Raw genomic sequence first — 22,908 nt, forward strand, 5'->3', positions numbered from 1 at the left:
TCTCGGCTTCCTGCGCGACCTAGCCCTGCGTGGTCATCTGCGACCTTGCCCTATTCCGCCTCTGTCAACCTGCTTGGCAACCTGCCTTGCCCAATTCCGCCCCCGTCAGGCAGTTCTGCTCGGTGGTGCCCTGCTCCATTTAGCATTCGGCAACCCGCCTTACCTCACCTTATGAACCGAACCGCCTTAACCTTTTACCTAAGGGGTTTGTGTACCTAAGGGTCTGTGTGAGTGAAGGTGATTCTCACCCTTGCCTTCCGACCTCAACCACAAGAAAGTCGGCCTTAACCCCGACCTAAGGTGACTGTCTCGAGAAGGAGAGTGATTCGAGAAGGTCCCAAGCAACTCACCCTTGGCATCCATGGCTACCCGGGCCTCGTCCCAAGGTAAGCTCAGCTTCGCTGGAGTCGTAGCAACACCTCCCAAGGCAGACAACATCACCCGCCTCCAAGCCAAAGTCGAAAACCTCCGTAAGGAGAATGACAAGCTGAAACAAAGGCTTACAGTTTTCGAAGCTCGGCTTGCCACAATAGAGAATCACAAAGAGGAGGAGCTGAAGCAGATCGAAAGCAAGCTCACGAAGGCAAAAGAAGAAGTAGAGACGACCGTCACAAAGGAGGTCAAAACTCAAATACAAGAGGTAATCTCTCACAGGTTCAAAGATCGCGTGGCCTCCACATTACGTGAACAGCAACGGCAAGAGGAAATTGCTCTCAATGTTCGCATTGGAGGGCTCCCAAGCGATTGGAAAGGGGAGGGAGACCTCAATCATGAGTCATTTGCCCGCATCCAATCCGCAATCCCCATGGTACAGTGTGATCCGGCAACCCTCACTTCTCTTACACACAAACCTCGCACCAATCATGCAATCTACACCTTCAAAACCAAGGCGGACCGAATCAAATTTCTTGAGCAATCAAGGCTTCTCAAGGACACCAAAATATGGTTTGCAGAAGATCTTACACCTGCACAACTCAAGCAAAAGAAAGTAGAACTACAAAAGGTGCGAGAAGCGCGCGCAGCAGGGAAATGGGCAGTCTACCGAAGAGGTAAAGCCATTATTCAAGAGTTTCGCACTCCCAAACCCGCTCCCTTCACACCCCTTTCTGCATAGATTTTATTCATCTTATTATCTCTCACCTTCTTTTTGGACCCTCAGTCCTTAACTGAGATGTATCCCCAAAACCCCCCACGTTTGTAATGTTTTGCCTTGGGTCCCATAGGTCATATTTGACCTCCGTGGACGATAATACAATCTATCTATCTATCTCTCTATATATCTCCCTATTTCTCTCTCTCATATCTCCCTATTTCTCTCTCTCTACCTCCCTATATCTCTCTCTCTCTGTCTCTCTCTCTCTCTCTCTCTCTCTCTCTCTCTCTCTATTTCTCTATTTCCCTCTCTCTCTCTCTCTCTCTCTCTCTATATATATATATATATATATATATATATATATCACTCTCTATCTCTCTATTTCTCTCTCTCTACTTCCCTATCTCTCTCTCTCTCTATTTCCCTCTCTCTCTATCTCTCTTTCTCTCTCTATTTCTCTATTTCCCTCTCTCTCTCATTCTCTATTTCTCCCTCTCTACTTCTCTCTCTCTCTCTCTCTCTCTCTCTCTCTCTCTCTCTAATTTCCTACACACACACACACACACACATCTCTCTCTCTCTCTCTCTCTCTCTCTCTCTCTCTCTCTTTAATTTCTTACACACACATACACACACATTTCTCTCTCTCTCTCTCTCTCTCTCTCTCTCTCTCTCTCTCTCTTTAATTTCCTACACACACACACACATTTCTCTCTCTCTCTCTCTCTCTCTCTCTCTAATTTCCTACACACACACGCACACACATTTCTCTCTCTCTCTCTATAATTTCCTACACACACAAGCATTTCTCTCTCTCTCTCTCTCTCTCTCTCTCTCTCTCTTTCCTATACACACACACACACACACACACACACACACACAATGTAGCTTGAGAGAGAGAGAGAGAGAGAGAGAGAGAGAGAGAGAGAGAGAGGGGGGAGAACAATACTTGTGCTGCAGGTTTCCAAGAAGGCTAGATCTGCGCGCGCGCTCACAGGCGAAAATGACTGCCTGCGCGCGGATTTGGTTTTTTTCCCTAATTTTTTTCCATCGATATACGCGTGGAAATACGCGCCTTTCGACAGGCATTGTCACGTGTATTACCACGTATGTATCGACGCGTATATTGACGCGGGGTATGCCCGTCGAAATGCGCATGGAAAAGTATGGTGCATCGAAATATTGTGCGTCAAAAAGCATGTAACATGTTGTAGTGCACATCACCAGTTTGTGACACTCTCTCTCCACATACATGTCTCCTTTGCTTGTGGCTCACAAACTGCGGTGCCTTGCACATGATCATAAGGTGCATTACTTTTTAATGAAAATTTAATAAAACCTTCAAGTGCGTGCTATCTTTAGGGAAACGACTAGTTGGACCAACGACGTCCCTTTTAATCCTTACCAGGGCCAAAAAGAAACTAGAGTGCTTCGTTAGCTGCATTTGAAATAAGAAATGTGTAGGAGTGGAGGTAGAGAGAGAGAGGGTGAAAGTTAGTGCAAGTAAAGCAGTTATAGATAGTACGACATGTCCTAATCATACAATATGAACTTCACAAGGAACATAGTATGACACGTCTTAATCATACAATATGAACTTCAAAATGTAGAAAATCCTTTCCAAAGTGCTTCGTTAGTCGCATTGGAATCTAGTGTAACTTCTTGCCTATTTAGACATTGCTTCAAATTGCTAGTGCATGTGGTTCCATTTGGAGACAATCCTCTATTTGGATTAATAGAGAACAACTTGAATCTTTTTTATCCTGATCTTAGCAAGAGAAAATCCGTAAAGCAATGCAATCACACATATTGCACCATAAACAAGCCCACGGCATATCTTGCACTCATTGAAACAAAAAGACACCACAATTTACATATATGTTATTTGTTTTTGTATTGAATTGAAGTGAAGCCAAATCATTGAAAGTAAAGAGCATGTCTGAAATTGCTTTTTGAGAACATTATTTTTTAGATCCAATTTGTCTCTTTATGTTGTTATTCATACAAGAAGGTGGTTGGATTGAAATCAAGCCAAATGGAATAGAAAAGAGCAATTGTGTTCTTCATTTAGAGCATGTTTACCAATTTATGGGTATGTCATTTCAACATTCAACAAGAATATGCATCCATGAAGGAGAGAGAGAGAGAGAGAGAGATTTGTTTTTATCAAAACCATGTTACCTTGGTTTAGACAAAATATCATGTGTCTTGCATTGCAATCAAGATGTTCCGAATTTGACTTGTATACCTCATAGAAGAACCATAAAAAAGGTTAGAGTTTACATAAAATAATTCTCTAGATTAAGAGAGGGAGAGAGAGCACCTCACTCGCTGCATATAGCTGGATGCGAATTTTGCAAAGGAGTGTCTTTGTCTCTATATTAACATATGTGCACATTGTGGATTAAAGAAGGTGTTGCATGCATGCTATAAACAATTGTGCGCATCGTAAAAACGATGTTGTGTGCGTGTTATAAACAAATGTGCGCATTGTAAAAACGATGTTGCATGCGTGCTATTTGATTTTGCTGTAAAAAAGTCATTGATGAATGTGTTTCAAAATTTTCGAATCAACGAAGCAATGTTCGGGAAAAATGAGTCTTAGGTTATATCGCTCTGTTTCCAATTTCAAAAATGCCAGTTGAGAGCAAAGGGAAAAGGAAAAATTCCGAATTGTTAAATTTCCTCTTGGCAAACTCAAGGAAAGGAATTTTGAATGTTTGGAAAAATGATATTTTCCAAACACTACACCGAAGTAAAAAAGCTGCTACATGCGTGCTATAATAAACAGTTGTGCGCATCGTAAAAACGTTGTTGTGTGCATGCTGTTTGATTTTTCCGTTAAAAAGTTCGACCACGTGGTTGAACGTCCTACAAGATTTTTGAATATGTGTATATGCTAACGAAGTAAAAACACCCTGTCCGAACACAAGAAGATTTAGAAATTTTCTCATGTAGGAAAATGGGGTCTTTTCCAGTGTTTTTCATACAATGAATAACATCATGAGCTTCTGCTCGAGAGGCACCGCATACCTAACTAGGTACGATTGGGGGCAGGAGACACACCCCCCCCCCCCCCAACACCGGGTCGACGGTCCCCTACCCCGAATTGTACCTAGCTAGGCATGTGGTGCCTTCGTCACAAAAGCTCATGCTGTTGAGGGAAGTCACAATGCCTTGAGACTAAGTGACACCCATATTAAATGCGGGATGGAGTAATGGGATCAACAGTCAGGGTTGTAGGGTGGGATCTCGAGACGCACTAAACCTGGCCAGCGGGAAAAACGAGACGCACCGTAAAAAAGGAGAGGTGTATTAAACATGGCCAACGAGAAAAACGAGGCACGGCAGAGCGATTCGAACCCGAGACTTGGCTGTCCGAGTTTAGGGACACATAGGCTAACCATCTCACCCGCGCATGCATTGTGTACCCTTAGCCGTTTTTACAACTTTATATTATAAGTTAACATGCATTTTCCAGGCTATCCAAGTTTAGTGCTCGTGTAGGTTTAGTTTTTGATTTGACTGTTGGGGCTGCGATCTCCTGTGCTTTCGCGTGTGAACTTCTCTGCCTTTGATCCCGTTGCCCCCCCCCCCCCCCCCCTTTTTCTTAAATACCAGTATGGCCAGCCACCTTCGGCGGCCTCTCTCTCTCTCCCCCTCTCCCCCTCTTTATCGCGTGCAAAGGGGCTTGTTTTTGTTTTGGACTTTAGCCTTCAGGTCGCAGATTGCGACACGTGTAAAGAGCTCCCCCTTCCGCCATACTATGTTAGTAGATTGATCCCGTTGCCCCCCCCCCCCCCCCCCCCCCCTTTTCTTAAATACTAGTATGGCCGACCGCCTTCGACGGCCTCTCTCTCTCCCCCTCTCTCCCTCTTTATCGCATACAACGGGGCTTGTTTTTGTTTTGAACTTTAGCCTTTAGGTCGCAGATTGCGACATGTGTAAAGAGCTCCCCCTTCCGCCATATTATGTTAGTAGATGGGTGTTACTTATTAGTCACGAGGGTCACAATGTGGGAATTATTGTGAGAATTTGTTCAAAACTTCTTGTGGAAGGATACTTTAATTTGGCAAGTACTTGCCAACGTTTACTGCCTCTACGTGATCAAGCTTACTCTGTGGAGCCAGGCAGACACATTGTTAAGCTATCCATCGCTGATTACTGCCATTTTCGTACTTTTGGACGTGATGATGCACCGTCATTTGAAAACTTTCCAGGTCTCTCTCTCTCTCTCTCTCTCTCTCTCTCTCTCTCTCTCTCTCTCTGTGTGTGTGTGTGTGTGTGTGTGTGTGTGTGTGTAAATGGTTATTATTATTATTTACGAACAAACTAAATAATTTCCGGGAAATGGCGTGTGTATATTGTTGAGAGAGAGAGAGAGAGAGAGAGAGAGAGAGAGAGAGTGAGTTTGATTTAGATTTATTTCATTACCAGCTTCTATAGGCTGAACTTGGCCCCATGAAATGAAATGTTCAGTTACATCATCATCATATGATCCAAATGTTCAGAATAGAAAATAAAAAGACTAAAATAACAAATGCTAAAACGTGAACAAATAAGAGACTCAGTAGAGCGAGCGATGGCTTATGAGACAAAACAACTGTGATATCTCCCCAAAAGGGTAAAATAAACGGAACCTGAAACTGAGAGTCTAAAGTTAGGGGAGTGACTGAATATAGTATACAATAGCTTGTAGAGTGTGATGTAGGTTAGGATGGAGCTATATGGCTAGGGGCTCAAAATGCAACACTATATGCATTGGGTGTATGAGCATGATATGCAGTCTATCTATCTCCATTCTGCCCCATAGTGGGGTTGTAATACAATATACTTGGGAGGGGGGGGGGGGGGGGGGGGGGTAAAGAGCTCCTTAAAGAATATTCTTGGATGTTTTTGGAGCTGATCCACTCTCTCCTCGATCTCTCAGTGATGTCGGGCTCTGTTCTCTGTCATTTGTCCATGGTAGAGCCTGGGTATCCAATAGCCTTGTGCTCTGTCCCTTGCTCGCATGAAGGCTCTTACCCACTCAAGTGTGACTCCATATTCCATGCTATGTGTGAGATGGGTGTTTGAGGGGTGGGTCTCTAAAAAAGATGGTGATCTATATTTGCTGTAGTCCGCCTCCTTGTGTGGTCGGGGCTATAAGGTTTCTGTGTTGTGCTGGGTGTCTTGAAAAAGCGTCCCATTCAATGCTAGTTTCGTGTCACTAGTAGGTTGGCGTAGTGAGTGGCTTTCTAAAGGGTGTTAGGTTTCTCTCCCAGGTGGAGATGTATGTTTTGCATCTGCACACGTAATGTTCTACACTCTCCGCATCCTCTCTACATAATTGGTACACCTTCTTTGTTTTGGGGATTTGGGTTGCTCTACCTATCTCTATCTCAAGGTAGTGGGAAGATACTTTGAGTTGACCAATCACTACCCTAGCTCCGCGAGATACAAACCCCTCCATATGTTTGGGTCTCTGTATACAATTTTGTATGAGATTCTTATAAATTGATGTTTGTAGTACATCTTTGTTGGAAGGGGCTAGCTGGGTGAGATCCGTGTCTCGTGTAAAGCTGCCATAGGTCCTGCCTGAGGACGTTGTTCCTCTCACTGTGTGAGAAGAAAATTTTGGTGTATCCTTGTCATATGGAAATGGTGGGAGACTGTCTATGTTTAATCCACATCCACCGGAGTGTAATTATTGTCAAAGGTGCAAGGGAAAAGGATAATCAGATGATTATCAAGTATGCAAACCTCCTCTCACGATGGGGCAGCCACTAGATCTCAAATCTCCTGCGACAAATCTTCCTCCGTGCAACAACCACGCATTGCACGGGCCTTGGGTGCAACACTTGCAAGCAAATAGTTCAGCAAGGGGAGGGAAGAGGTGGAGAGTGGAGTGCTAGCAAGAGAGAGAGAGATCGCAGGCAAAACACTTCAAAGAGAGATCGCACAGTGCAGGCAAAACCCTAGAGAGAGGAGGAGAGAAACCGCTAGGGAGATGTAGTTACATAATGTTGGCTATGATCTGCTATAGACTCAATTGATGGGATAATACAATGGGATTTGGGGGTCCCTTTATAGGGACTCCCCAAAGTTGCCTTGCTTACCTCATCACACCCAACACTTGGATATATGGGGGCGTCCTTAATAAATATGCCACATCATCATACCTGATAATAAACTGGGCCGGGGGACCAAATTTGGTTCATGGCCATGCATAGAAGGGGAAACTTGCAGATAAAAGAGACTGTGTTATAGGCTTGGACGTTCCAAGCGAGAAGTCAATAGCAACACACAAACAAAAATTGCGAGCAACTGAACTCAACTTAAATAGAGAGAGAGAAGAGGAGAGTCGACACGGAACGACGGACTTTGGTGAAGATATCAAGAGGGTTATCTGACGTAGGACAGTAGTCTGGTTAAATAGAGCCATTTGTGGTCTTCTCACGAACAAAATGATAGGGTATCTTTATATGCTTGGTCCGGGCATGAAAGTCCAGGTTCCTCACAATGGCTATACACCTTTGGTTGTCAATGCAGGTCGTGGTCGTCTGTTGCGGCAAGCCAATCTCCGAATGTAGCATTGCAAATAACCCAATACTTGGCCTCTGTGGATGATAAGGCAAGTGCAGGCTGCTACAGTTGCTGCTCCATGAAGTAGGTCTTATGGATGATAAGGCAACTGTAGGCTGCTACTTGCTACTCCATGAAGTAGGTCTCGTGCCACATGAAAGATGTAACATGTAGTCGAATGTCGTCATTTGGATCACCACCCCAATCTAAATCACTCTATCCCCTGAAGAAAGATCTTGGACTTTGCACCTCCAGCTCTCTAGCTGCATACCATATGCCCGATGACTTAGACTCCATATGTGACTTGGCAGGTCTCTACATAAATGAACTGAGAAGTTCCACCGGGAAACCGATTTCAAACTAGGTGTTGAGCACCCAAATAAGAGAATTGACCAGCTTGCGATACTTTGTAGCATCTGCTATATGTGGGGTCGTACCATGACAACGTCTGGCTGGGATCCATTGGAGAAGAGACATGCTTGCACTTGGTACCAAATGCTTCCAACAACTCTTGGACATAGCACTCCGGGGAGAGAGATGCCCCTGTAACAAACTTGGACACCCCAAGTCTAGATTCTTCCGCGACACATAAGAGATTCACTTCAAAACAATTCACAAAAGACGACACGGCTCGGCGTAGTTCCGTGCCCAGAGATATTGGCCCCAAAGATTGGGGCCCCTTTCGGTATTTCCTTTTATATTAATCTTTGAGCAAAGTACAACTCCTACAGGGTCCTCTGCTCTCAGACTCTGCGTCCAGATGCTCTGAAGAGTGAGGCCCTTAGGGCTCTTTTATTCTTACAAGGGATGCCAAAAGCAGAGCCCCAAAATCAGTCAAACTCAAAAGCAAAAGTTCCAAAAGCAATTGATCCTCAAAAACTGGCAAAAAGCAACCAACACAAATTACGGAATTCCATACAGTACTGTCACGTCAGCAGCCAGCGTGAAACGCGGAAACCCGCACAATCTGCCATGTCAGTATGTCAACGCAAAACTCGAAAGTCCATACAGTATTGCCACGTCAGCTGTCAGCGCAAAATCAGGGATTTCCATACAGTACTGTCACGTCATCACTTTGCCGTTTGTGTGTGTCCGGGTTGCACTGTCACATCATCAATTTGTGACATACCCCCCTCTTGAAAGAATTGTTATCATCCTCGATTACGCCTGCAAAACAAACAGAGGCCATAAACTGTCTTAACAGACACTGACTGTTAGTACCGACGCACTAGACACAACACATCTAGCACTTGTACAATTTGACAGTCACATCACCGAACATCACAGGACATCACTTGACATCACAGGACATCACATGACAAATCACATTCAAATTCATTCCAAACCTCAATGTAAGGTGCAGCGGAAGTGAATGTTGAACTTTGCTCAAGATGAGTACTCCGAATTGTGCTCAAGGGTTCCTTTTACTTACAGAAGGGAGAGCCTTCCGTTCCTTTAATGAGAGAGTGCGAATGATCATACACAAAGTGGATAAACACTGTGAATGAAGGTGCTGAGAGTGAGAGATAGAGAGAGAAGAATACAACACCAGAATGTTGTCAAACCCTTCTACAAGGGCCCCACTCTCTATGGCGAGAGAGGTCTATGCTATTGATTGCACAATCCTCGTACAATGAGGTCTAAATGCAATGGACTTGCAGATGATGTCGACGACGACGACGACGACGACGAGATGGGCTGAAAACTGAAAGCGCTAGGGGTTGAAATCTGCAAATCTTGTATCTGCTGAATTCTGACTCTATGTCGGTGACGACGACATGACGACGATGCGCTGAAAATGCAGATGCTGAAATCTGCGAATAGCGGGCTGAATCTGCAAACGTTGGTTGATCTGATTGTGCGGCGAGGATCTACTGCGGGAAGGTGAGATCTGCAAGGTTTGGGGGACTGCGGTGCAGAGTTGGACTGCGGCAAACTGAAAGTGCTGATGCAAAAATGGGTTCTGTCGCCAAGAAATTGCAAACGCCAAGGCTGATCTGCTGTTCCAAAAACGCTAGGACTGTTGCTGCAAAAACGCTAGGCAATCTGCTAACGCCAGGCTGATCTGCAAACTGCAAACGCTGGGGCTGATCTACAGTTGCTGAAAACGCTAGGCTGATCTTGATGGCTGAAAAACGCTAAGTCCTCTTGTCGGTCTTGCTGAGAAGGTGCACTGCTAGAACTTGGTTCCCTGCTGCCTCTTCTGCCAGAAAGTTCTAGCGCTAGCTTTCTTATATATTAACTTGCCAAAGTTGCCCTAACTAGTTTCCCAACAAAGTCACTTAATAATAATAAGTGAAAAATGGCTAAAATAGAAAAAATGGTTCTATGCACTGTAAAATGCTTCTGATGGGTACTGACCGTAATCTGATGATCATGCTGTGTGCAACCAGAGGAAATGCAACTACTCTAAGTGCCTGGACATGCACGGCCTGCGAACAGACTCACAAAGGTGCCAGAACACTTCCTAAGCTGACGTGAACCCTAGTCATGAAGTAGCATGTCCACATGCACATAGGGTTAGATGTGCACTTGACATCCCCTCCTTTATAAAGTGAGGTACTGGTACCAAACTGTATGGCGTCGAGGGAGATTGCCAACAGCGTCTGGATGAATCCTGGGAAGGACTCTTCGCCGGCCCACTCTGGTGTGTGGGTCGTGCGATATTTGAATCTCATAAAGGTCTGCAACGAGTGCTTCTTTGGGTTGCGTGGAAAGCGACACAAAGTTATCTGTGGGTGCTTCAATGGTCCAACTACGTCTATGGACGTAGGTCCACCTTCATCAAGAAGCTCCGAGGAGGAAAATTCCTGAAACCACTTCCAACACAAAAACATGAACATACTCATTCCATGTAAAGTGACTGGAAAAATACTAGTCCTTCTAAAAAACTGTGCATGCAATGCAGATGAACAAAGTGACGGAGTGTCAAACCGTTTATCAAACATACGCAAAAAATGGGGTCGAATCTTGACTTTCTGATCTAAATCAATCAACCGTGGCAAATCACAATGGAAATGCCGATGCTTGTGCTCAATCCTTCTTGTGCTCTTATCGATACTGTGTCATGCCAAGGAAGAGCCATGAAATGTGAATTCCTTGAATGCAAACATTTCATCTTTTCATGAGTAATCCGCATACATCCGTGCTCATTCATGAGTGACTCGTGTTCATTGTACAATATGGCATGCCTATGAAAAGGGAACACATAAGGACGGTGACAAAAATACAGGAAACCGTCACGAATGGAACATTCGAATAATCCGTACTGACTAATCATGCACATACACAATACTTCCTGTGGGGGTTCCTTAGATCTTGACTCGAGAGCCAAGATCGATTCTTCGTGATTGATCGAATCTGCAATGAGGTTAGCTTCACTAGAAAAAGCATCAACTAAAACATCATCCTTGTGAACAATCACATCTTTATCCTGCAAATCATCATGCTTGTGAATAATCACATCTATATCATGCAAATCATGTGTGTCGTGCTTTGGAGAAGACAAGACTGAGAGAGTCTCCTTCTCCTGATACTTTTCAATCTTTGCCTGCACATTGGAAATGAGAGATGGAGAATGAACAACTTCCTCCCCACGAATGACAATGGGAGAGTCCCTTCTGGCATTGAAAGTGAAAGTATTTTCTGTCCAATCAATGAGAGGGTTATGCTCACGAAACCATCGAATGCCTAAAATCATATCACGATTCACATCTTGAAAGAGGAGACACTACAAATTTTCTACAGAAGGACGCTTGTTGAATAGTGAACAACACATCAAGGCACTCTCGTGTAATGAGAGAGTCCATACCGGGAGCGAAGCCCGACACCTTGAAAGGAGATGTCTTGCGAACTTCCAAGCGGGCTCTTTCGACAAAGAGTCACTTATCACATCATGCATACTACCAGAATCAAACAAGACCACCATGTGTTGACCATTCACATGACCATAACACTTCATGAGAGACTCATTAATGACAGGATCATGAGAAACTTGGGACACACGAGTGTTCTTATTTATGGCATTAACAGAGGATGTGGGTTCTGTGGGTTCTTTAGATTCGTTAGATTCAATCTTAGGACATGTTTTCTTTATATGGCCCTTGACGTGACAGTGATAACAACGACCTTCCTTAGAATAAATGACTTGTTCTTCTGACGTGATGTATCCTCCTAAAATTCGTTGTGCGGCTTTTTCATATGGGGTGAGCTTAGGTTTAGCAAGTGTGTGAGCTTTACCCTTAGATTTATTTTGAGTGTTCTTTTCCGAGAGACTATTGGAAGATTGGCTGGAAGAGTTACCGTTCTTACCATTCTTACGGTCCTTACCATTCTGAGGGTTCTAGGAAGTCTGAGAGGTACTTTGAAATGACTTGTTCTCCTTAGGCTTTCCCTTGTTGTGCTTCATCTCTTGGGTGAGAGCGATTGCTACCGCCTTGTTGAGATCCACGGGGTCGAAGACTTCTACATCAAACTTGATATATTCGTCCAACCCAAAAAGGAAAGCCTCTTTGCGCTCATCATCTGATTTGCGTAGTTGGGTGTCGAGCTGCAAAACACGGTTAGAAAAAGACATGATTGGCATACCATTCTGCTTGAGATTGCGCCAATCTTCTTTTAACCGTGCGAGGTACTGTGGTGGCAGAAATCGCGCCTTGAGCTTGTCTTGGAAGTCGGGCCCAATTGAAGGAAAGGCACGTGCCTTCGGTGGCTTCCTCTAGGTGCGCGGCCATCTGTGTCTCTTGCCATGCGTGGTACCAATTAATGGCATCATTGGCAAGGTACATGGTTGCCGATAAAACCTTGCTATTCCATGTCTTCTTAGTTGTCGCAAAATAAGCATTAAATTGATGCAACCAAGAACGAATAACACTAGCATCCATCTTACTGTCATACTTACTGAACGTGATCTTCTTTGTGACAGGGTTGTTGGAGTCCGAATCTCGGCTTGCGCCACTTGATGAACCACCAACATCTTTGGCCGGCTCGGGTTTCGAGGTGAGTACCTGTAGGACCAACTCTTGCATGCGTTGGTCTCTCTGTGCCTCACGCTCTAACTCCAAGGCCGCTTGTCTATCTTCGGCCGCCAAGCGCGCTTGCTCACGCTCATGCTCGAATGCTAACCATCTTTCTTCGCGCTCGCGATACAATTCAGCCTTTCTTTCTTTGTACTCCCGATCCAATTCTGCCTTTCTTTCTTCGGCCGCAAAGTGCGCTTGCTCGCACTCACGCTCTAAGGCTGTCGTTCTTTCTTCGGCCGCTAAGCGCGCTTGCTCACGCTCACGCTCCAAGGCTGCCGTTCTTTCTTCGCGCTCGCGCTTCAAGGTTGCGCATTGCGCTTCTTGTCGTATCATCATGTCCATCATCGTCTTGACCAAAGCCTCCATAGGATTTGGTGCAATCCTTGGCGTAGATGGAGAAGGGGGAGGGTCGGAAAAACCTCCTGGTGGGGAAAATTCTTCTTCGCCATCTCCATATTCATCACCTCCATGCGAAGTATCTATTCCGCTTCGGGTGATGACCATACACTGAAGTCTTTGGTTCTTAAGTTAAGTTCACGAGGAACTTGGGTTCTTGGGTTCTTGAGGGTCTTGAGTTTCTGTGGTCGTTCTTTAGCTTGCAATCTGTGTTAAAGAAGGATCTTCTCTTACCCGAGCTCTTTTCTTTCCCGCGGGCGCACCACTTGGCGGCCTTGCGCTCACACCAAGGTTGCTTTTTCCCACCTCACGTTGATTGGCCGACCGCTAGGTGCACGGTCTGCTCTCAATGAGTGAAAAGAGAAACAAGGGGAGGTTGGACAAGACCTTCTTTCTTGGGTTTCCTATCACTCTTCAAAAACACGATTAGGAATCGACATGCCCAAGTGGACTAGGGTTACGTGCGACCACAACAAGCAAAAAAAAATCTTGTGGTTCTTTCCTTGAGTGATACAGAACACTGCCAAAGCTCTGATACCAATGTAAGGTGCAGCAGAAGTGAATGTTGAACTTTGATCAAGATGAGTGCTCCGAACTGTGCTCAAGGGTTCCTTTTACTTACGGAAGGGAGAGCCTTCCGTTCCTTTAATGAGAGAGTGCAAATGATCATACACAAAGTGGATAAACACTGTGAATGAAGGTGCTGAGAGTGAGAGATAGAGAGAGAAGAATACGACACCAAAATGTTGTCAAACCCTTCTACAAGGGCCCTACTCTCTATGGCGAGAGAGGTCTATGCTATTGATTGCACAATCCTCGTACAATGGTCTAAATGCAATGGACTTGCGGACGATGTCGACGACGACGACGACGAGACGGGCTGAAAACTGAAAACGCTAGGGGCTGAAATCTGCAAATCTTGTATCTGCTGAATTCTGACTCTATGTCGGTGACGACAACGGTGATGACGATGCGACGAGGATGCGCTGAAAACACAGATGCTGAAATCTGCGAATAGCGGGCTGAATCTGCAAACATTGGCTGATTTGACCGTGCGGCGAGAATCTGTTGCGGGAAGGTGAGATCTGCAAGGTTTGGGGGATTGCAGTGCGGAGTTGGACTGCTGAAAACTGAAAACGCTGATGCAAAAAATGGGTTCTGTCGCCAAGAAACTGCAAATGCCAGGGCTGATCTGTTGTTCTAAAAATGCTAGGGCTGTTGCTGCAAAAAATGCTAGACAATCTGCTGGAATCTGCTAACGCCAGGCTGATCTGCAAACTGCAAAACGCTGGGGCTGATCTACAGTTGTTGAAAACGCTAGGCTGATCTTGATGGCTGAAAAACACCAAGTCCTCGTGCCGGTCTTGTTGAGAAGGTGCATTGCCAGAACTTGGTTCCCTGCTGCCTCTTCTGCCAGAAAGTGCTAGCGCTAGCTTTCTTATATATTAACTTGCCAAAGTTGCCCTACCCAGTTTCCAACAAAGTCACTTAATAATAATAAGTGAAAAATGGCTAAAATAGGGAAAATGGGTTCTATGCACTGTAAAATGCTTCTGATGGGTACTGACTGTAATCTGATGATCATGCTGTGTGCGACCAGAGGAAATGCAACTACTCTAAGTGCCTAGACATGCACGGCCTTCGAACAAACTCACATAGGTGCCAGAACACTTCCTAAGCTGAACCGAACCCTAGTCATGAAGTAGCTTGTCCACATGCACATAGGGTTAGATGTGGACGTGACACTCAGACCATGATTAGTCGGCAACGTATTTAGTAATCGCATCTAGATCTAGTCGGGATCTCACAGATGCCCAATTAACTAATCCATATTGCAATCATGTCTATAGAGATTTATGAGACTGAAATGTTGCGGTCATTTCGTCTTTCAGTTCCTGCACTCAAACAAGTCAAGTACAAATCAATTGTATCATTTTCGGGAATTCCAGGTCATAAAGTCATACAGCAAAATATTGTCAGCGCAGCAGAATCCCTGAAACCCAAAGGGACATCAGTGACTCTATAGCAAAAATCGGGGTAATCTGTTGACAAGGGAGCGGAGTAACTCCCCTCTTGTGCAAACCCGCTGCACTAGATTCACCCATGCTAAAATCGGGGTTCTATCGGAGTAGACTATGCTAAACCGAATGCTTTAAGATAAAGTTCCAAAATCTGAGCAGTATCTGCTAGGTCCTCCTCCTCCATCCACTTCGCATCCAATGCAGGGTAGTTCTTGAATTTAACCAAGAACCGCCTAATCACTTTACCTTTAATCTTTCTATCTTTATGTGCCAATATCTGTTTTGGAACGAGGATCTCCTCGCTTTCCTCCACTTCGGGTTGCTCATCTGGCTCCCCATCATCGGGCACATCGCCTTTAAAAGGCTTCAAGAGACTCACATGAAAAGCATTGTGAATTCTCGAAGTATCGGGCAACTTCAGTCTAAAGGAGACATCATTTATCTTTTCTTTTATCTCGAAAGGTCCATAGTATCTCATGCTAAGCTTTGGAAAAAAGCCGCTCCTTATCTTTTTCTTTCTTAGGCGTGCCCTCTCAAAACGTAAGAGCACCCAATCGTCTTCCTTTAATTTCAAATCGCAACGATGTCGATCTGTTGCCTTTTTGTGTCTTTCTTGAGATTTCGCTAAAGCCTCTCGGACCTTGGCAAAAGCAGTGTCCAAGTCCCTCGTGTACTGGTCGGCTTCAAAAATCTTATCTTTCGTGCTAAGGAAGGGTGGAACCTTCGTAGCACCTTCAATAATCTCAAATGGCGCCTTCCTCGTCGAAGAGTGGATCGTGTTATTGCAGACAAATTCCACCGAGGGAATTTTTTTTTTCCCATTGAGTCTTCTGATCAGAAATGTAAGACTTCAATAAATACAGTACGATTGAATTTGCAACCTCAGATTGCCCATCTATCTGCGGGTGGAAAGATGACGAGAACTGCAACCGTGTGCCAATGTTCTCCCAAATAGCCTTCCAAAACAAACTCATGAATCGGGGATCTCTGTCAGAGACTATTGTCTCAGGATGCCATGTAATCTGGATATTTGGGCAATGAACAGTCTCGCTAAATGATCCGGCTTGACTGTTTTCTTTACTGGAATGAAATGAGCTTGCTTGCTAAATCTGTCAATATCAGTCCAGATACCATTGTGCCCACTCTGTGTCTTCGGGAGATCAAAAAAGGAAATCCATAGTAATACTTTCCGAGGGGCGGGTAGAATGGTTAAAGGTTGTAACAATGTTAAAGGCTGTAACAATTCCTGTGCTTTATGCCATCCATAGTAATACTTTCCCAGGGGCGGGTGGGAATGGTTAAAGGTTGTAACAATCCCTGTGCTTTATGCCTGTCAAACTTGACCTTTTGGTATACCAAGCAACTACGTACAAAGTCGTCCACATCCTTCTTGAGTCTCGGCCAAAAGAAGCAACGCTCCACACCTTTCAAGGTGGTGTCAATGCCGTGGTGACCCGAAAAAGGTGGACAATGGCATTTAGTTGGAACCTTTTCCCTCAATGGCTGTGTAAAGCACAACATCGTTTTCTTCATCAAGTAGCCATCGCGTATGGAATATCCCGCTACTACCTTCCCATTATGTATTCGAGTGAATACATCAGAAAAATCTGGATCTGTGGCGTACTGATCGACCATGTCCTCGAAGCTTGTATGATGAATCGCGGAACTAGCCAAGACTAACGGCTTCTGGGACAAAGCATTTGCCACCAAGTTCTTCTGTCCCTGTACATGGACAATCTGGAAGTGAAACTGTGACAAGATATTAGCCCACCGCATCTGCTTTTTCGAAAGCTGCTTTTGTGACAAGTAGCTTAAACTCTAATGATGAGTGAAGATTGTAAAATCGGCTCCGAGTAGGTAATGTCGCCACTGAGTAAGAGCATGGATAACCGCCAAAAGCTTCGAATGACTTTTGCAAATCCGGCAAAGTCAAAGCTGGTCTCGTAGTCAATTTCTCTTTCAAAGTCTGAAAGGCAGTCACCTCTGTGGGTCCCACGAGAAAGGGACTCCTTTTTGTGTCAGAATGTGCAAAGGGAGAAGCGACCTCTGCAAACTTTCGAATGAACCACCGGTAGTAAGAACACAATTCAAAGAAGCTTCTAACTTTATGAACATTCTTCAAGTCAGGCCAATCGCGGATATTGTTATTTTTGGTCAGATCTATTTGTACTTTTCCAGTTGAGACGATGTGTCCCAAGAAATGTATCTCAGGCAAGAAAAAATCGCTCTTTTTGAAATGTATAAGCAATTTATGCTTCCTTAGTGTCCGGAAAACCCACAAATGATCAGTATTCTCTGAAAATCCAAAAAATGAAAGCTGTCTTGTAGACGTCTTCAGGAGCAGTACAGATATGATGATAATCACTTCTTCATATCAATTCGGCAAGTAGAATCTGAAGTCTGTCGAGTATATCATCGATCCTCGTAATGTGGAAATCTGTTCTGGTTCATTGTTTCTTTATCTTGGTCTCGGCTGACGCTGTAAGGTGGCCGGTTGGTGGTGTACTACCACGAATCAATCATGTGATCTTCACGACGTAAAGGAGGTAACTCGCTTTATACGCCTTCAGAGAAACAGTCAGACTTTATTGCAGAAAAATCTTGTCGTTTCTTTTCGAGGTCAAACATATTCGACCTTCAATCATCATTTAGTTCTTTCAAGAAAAATCGAGTAAAGAAACTGAATTTTGTTAAGTACAATCTTTTCTGCACTCGTCTGTCCTTTCGGCTTTCTTCCCTACCTGAGAGGAGAAGTATTGGCTACATGCTATCTCGAGTAAATCTTATCAATTGGGTAATTCTTCAGGTGTCTCGCCAATCTCGGGTCCCTGAAGTACTTAATCAATCTGTTCACAAATATGCCAATCTGCAGTCGACTTTTGTACTTTGTTTTGGCAAACTTGTCCGTTGAAAAAAAAATATTTGTCCAAATCTTCATTCTTTTCTTGAGTTCCCGCATTGGGATTTTCAACTTTTCTTTGCCTTCCTCCCATTGAGAGGTGTCATCTCTGTCAAATTCTTCATGAGAACCCATGTGTAATCTGGGATTCTTTATGGCTTTATGCCTTGTAAGACAGAGCGATGAAGACGGGAGCGCGCCTGATGCGCGATGTATGAAGGGTGGGAGTCGCTAATAAGTTCGGGGTCGGGGCATTAAGGTTGAAGATTCTTTCACAAAAGTCTACGTGTGTTGCAAAAAGTCCGGGGTCGGGACACGAAGATTCTTTCACAAGAAGATTCTTTCACAAAGGTTTGCGTGTGCTGCAAAAGGTATCGGATCCTCTGTAGAAGAAGAATCTTTTGTGCTCTGGTACCACTGTAACAAACTTGGACACCCCAAGTCTAGATTCTACCGCGACATAGCAGAGATTCACTTCAAAACAATTCACAAAAGACGACACGGGCCGGCGTAGTTCCGTGCCCAGAGGTATTGGCCCCAAAGACTGGTGCCCCTTTTGGTATTTCTTTTTATATTAATCTTTGAGCAAAGTACAACTCCCATAGGGTCCTCCGCTCTCAGACTCTGCGTCCAGATGTTTTGAAGAGTGAGGCTCTTAGGGCTCTTTTATTCTTACAAGGGATGCCAAAAGCAGAGCCTCAAAAGTCAGAGCCTCAAAAACTGGCAAAAAGCAGCCAGCGCAAATTACGGAATTCCATACAGTACTGCCACGTCAGCATGTCAGCGCAAAACTCGAAAATCTGTACGGTACTGCCACGTCAGCTGTTAGCACAAAAGCATGGATTTCTGTACAGTACTGCCATGTCAGCTATCAGCGCAAAATCAGGGATTTCCGTACAATATTGCCACGTCATTACTTTGCCGTGTGTGTGTGTCCGGGTTGCATTGCCACGTCATCAATTTGTGATAGCCCCCCCTTTCTTTGTCATATCTCGTGTCCAAGAAAGTTGTGAAGCAAGCTGAGATATGTCATCTCAAACTCCTTTGCTAAGGTCTCCATAGTATTGCGTATATGTGGGTCATGGCTACTTGCGATCACAAGATTGTCCACACACAAGATAACAAGAGTCACCAATCGTCCCTCTGAAATGAGATATAATATCTAGGTCCATAGAAGAACAATGAAAGGAATGTCATAGGGAGAAAGAATCATTCTTCTGGTATCACAACTGGTCGTACTCAAAATGCATGGTTTTCAAAATTTGGGATGGATAAAGTTTTCAGTGGCTCCTGGATCAAAGAAGATAATTGCTTTATTGCCACGAATCTTTCCATAAGCTCTGCATAATTCTCTAGTATTAAGTGAAAGAACAGATCTAGGACAATCTTTGTGTCATAGGACGGGCACCACGTGCCAACGGAAAAGAACAGGCTCAAGAGACTTTTAGCACTTCAATAACAACCGAAACTGAGAGTATTGGCCCCAAACCTTGGCACCCCTTTTGGTATTTCTTTATATTACTTAAACTCGATACAACGCCGGTACTTGCGCTCTGCAGCTTCTCACTAAAGCGTGCCAGTGAATGAGCCCTTTGCACATATTTAAAGGCCCTTGGCCTCAGAAGCAGTTACATGAAAAGCAATAAACTCAAAAGCATCTGGTCCAAAAGCTGCCAGCGCAAAAGCAGGAAATTCCTACAACTCTGCCACATCAGCAGTCAACGTAAAACGTGGAAATCCGTACAACTCTGCCACGTAAGTAGGCCATCGCAAAATTTGGAAACCCGTACAATCTGCCACGTCACCAGGCCAGCGCAAAATCCGAAAATCCGTACTTCTTTGCCATGTCATCAGCTGGTTACGATGTCTTTTGTGTGCGTGAGGGTCCAACTTTATTTTAATGCCTTGGGTCCCATCAGACGGGGTCCCATAAGTTGGTGGGAACTTCTTCCGCTTCTTCTTCTTCTACTGCTTCTGCTCTAAGGGTTTAGGCCCCTCGCTCGTGATCTGAAGGTTGGCTCCATTCTTTAGTGACTTGACACGTCAGCAGTTTGTGACATCCTGTCACCAACTGTTGACGTGTCAAGCCTTGAAGAATGGAGCCAACCTGCAGATCTCGGCCAAGGGGCCTCAACCCTAGAAGTAGCATAAGAAGCAACAAAAGCAACATAAGAAGCAGAAGCAATTGATGACGTGGCAAATCTGTACGGATAGCCCGGATTTTGCGTTGACTGTTGACGTGGCAGACTGTACAGATTTCCGTGATTTATGCTGGCACCTTTTTGGCATTGCTTTTGGACTAGAAGCTTTTGAGTTTGAAGGCTTTTCATGTAAACTGCTTTTCATAGGCCAAGGGCCTTTAAATATGTGCTAAGGGCTAATTCTCTGGCATGCTTCCTGGAGAAGGTGTAGAGTCTGGAGTACCGGCTTGTACTGGGTTGATGCAATATAAAGAAATATCGAAAGGGGCGCCAAGGTTTGGGGCCAATACTCTTTGGGGTGGAATTCCGCTACTTCGTGTCGCGTGTTTCTCTCTTTCTCTCTCTCTCTCTGTGTGTGTTCAGTTGTTATTGAAGTACTAAAAGTTTGTTGAGTCTGTTCTTTTCTATTGGGACGTGGTGCCCGTCTTGTGACACTGGTATCAGAGCATCAAGTGTGTGCTTTTCTGAAAGCATATCGGTCCTACCAAAGAGCAAACAAAGCAAGATCACACTTCCAAAGTTCATTGGAAATTTAAGCTTCGTGCTGTGACCCCGGACTTATTAGCCACTCCCACGCTTACTTCATCGCGCATTGGATGCGCTCCTGTCTTCACCGCTCATGTCTTACAGGGCATAAGCCATAAAGATCACTTGCAAGAGAAGGATCCAAGGTTTGTTTTGAGTCACTTTTTTTCTCAAAAGCAGTGCCATGCAGATATTGATGTCTATAGCTACCAAGCCACACACTTCCAAGGACTTGGCAAGCTTTCAAGACAATTTTTTGCCCGAAGTCATATGGTTTCTGACATCTTCCTTCGGAGTGCAACTTCTGGCAGAGTGGGGTATCCTGAAATGCTTGCCATGGTTACCCTAGCAGATTATAATTTGAAATTTCTAGACATCTCTCAACAGGTGTCTCTTGTTGATAACCTCGGAGGTCTAGTGCGATTGCTATGTCTTGGGAGTACCATCGCCGCCAGGGGAACACTATTTGTCCAAGAGGTGATGGATGATACTGTGGTTGGCTACGACCTTATGAAAGAAATCTAATGCTAATTTTTTGGTGCAGGTTACAGGATGGAAAGTCATCGACTTTTCGAGCTCGATTGATGTCGAGATTGTTTTTTTAAGTTTGTGTTCTGTTTGAGAACTTGCTTGGTGATCCTGTTTGAAATGGATGCTATCTGTTTTAAACCTGTCTTGGTGCCGATTTGAATTGTTTGACTCTGTTTTTAAGTATTGGTTTCAATGATTGGTGATTTTACTCTTGGGTGGAGAAGTGAGAAATATTGTATTGGTATTGTTTGAACCTCGGAACGATGCAGGTCGATGCTTGGGGAGCGTTTTGTTGTATGTTTGAAACTCTCGGAACGACGAAGGTTGATGTCTGGGGAGCATTCTGTTGTATGCTAGAAAACCTCCGAATGATGCAGGCCATGCATGGGGAGCGTTTGGTTGTATGCTTGAACCTCCAAGCGACGCAGACTGCAGTCTGGGGAGCGTTTGGTTGTACAGTCCTCTGAGCTCATGGCCCATATCTTTTTAGGTTATTTGCGGGGGGAGTGACGAGGTAGTTGTTGAGTAGCTTCATAGCGCAGACCGTTTGTCTCGGGGGAGTGCTCAGCGACGTTGTTTGTTGTGTCTTGTAACATGCATATGTAAGCATTTGTGTTGCATTGTGATGTGCCAACTACTGAATATTCCTAACTGGATGAGATTGCCTCGGTATGTAATTTTAGTGCATCAAGACACCCATGGAAGATTAGTGCGGTCTGGGTGTGACGGCTAATTTTACTACTCCGACCTGGACGAAAGGAGAAGCCAACTCCTTGATCAAAAGAGGCGAAAGGAGAAGCCAACTCCTTCACCAAAATAATAGCAAACTGATTGAATGTCCCTCGGAAAAAAATAAATTTGAGCTAACTTGAGTTGTTTTGTAGATATTCTGTAATCGCGGAAGATTACTTTCTTTCAAGAAGGGGGGATGTCACCAATTGTTGACGTGCAGATCTCGGCCAAGGGGCCTCAACCCTAGAAGAAGCAGCATAAGAAGAAGCAGAAGCAACATAAGAAGCAGAAGCAACTGATGACGTGGCAAATCGGTACGGACAGCCCGGATTTCACGCTGACTTCTGACGTGGCAGAGTACGGATTTCTGGAAATTGCGTTGACATGCTGACGTGGCAGACTGTACGGAGATTCACGCTGGCAGCTTTTTGGCATTGCTTTTGGACAAGAAGCTTTTGAGTTTGAAGGCTTTTCATGTAAACTGCTTTTCAATGGCCAAGGGCCTTTAGATATGGGCTAAGGGCTCATTCTTTGGCATGCATTCTGGAGAAGGTGCAGAGTCCGGAGTACGGGCTTGTACTGGGTTGATGCAATATAAAGAAATACCGAAAGGGGTGCCAAGGTTTGGGGCCAATACTCTCTGGGGTGGAATTCCGCCACTCTTTGTCGCGCGTTCTCTCTTTCTCAATTCAGTTGTTATTGAAGTACTAAAAGTCTGTTCAGTCTGTTCTTTTCTATTGGCACATGGTGCCCGTCTTGTGACACATCCCCCCTTCTTGAAAGAAAGTAATCGTCCGCGATTACAACATACTTGCAAAACAACTCAAGCTAGCTCAAAAATTTCCAAGGGACATTCCAAGGGACAATCACTTTTCTCATTCCAAATCGGAACTCTTGATTTTTTGGGTTGATGGCTTTCCAAAAG

General features: G+C 44.6%; 2 protein-coding genes across 2 annotated transcripts in view; both read left to right on the forward strand.

The window, feature by feature from the left end:
* Positions 1-361: 361 nt before the first annotated feature.
* On the forward strand, positions 362-1,166 carry LOC147423787 (uncharacterized). The gene is given in 2 exon segments (XM_086501511.1): positions 362-982; positions 984-1,166. Coding segments are annotated over 2 exon segments (804 nt in total).
* A 3,983-nt stretch (positions 1,167-5,149) lies between these two features.
* LOC147423788 (pentatricopeptide repeat-containing protein At4g08210-like) overlaps positions 5,150-22,908 on the forward strand; it is a 98,613-nt gene continuing 80,854 nt past the window's right edge. Inside the window, exon 1 of the mRNA XM_086501887.1 lies at positions 5,150-5,313. Coding sequence (XP_086358013.1) covers positions 5,284-5,313 — 30 coding nt within the window. The 5' untranslated portion in view covers positions 5,150-5,283. The remainder of the gene's footprint in view (positions 5,314-22,908) is intronic.

This window comes from Adiantum capillus-veneris, chromosome 26 (genome assembly GCF_014529385.1).
Source record: "Adiantum capillus-veneris isolate H3 chromosome 26, ASM1452938v2, whole genome shotgun sequence".
Taxonomy (NCBI): Eukaryota; Viridiplantae; Streptophyta; class Polypodiopsida; order Polypodiales; family Pteridaceae; genus Adiantum; species Adiantum capillus-veneris.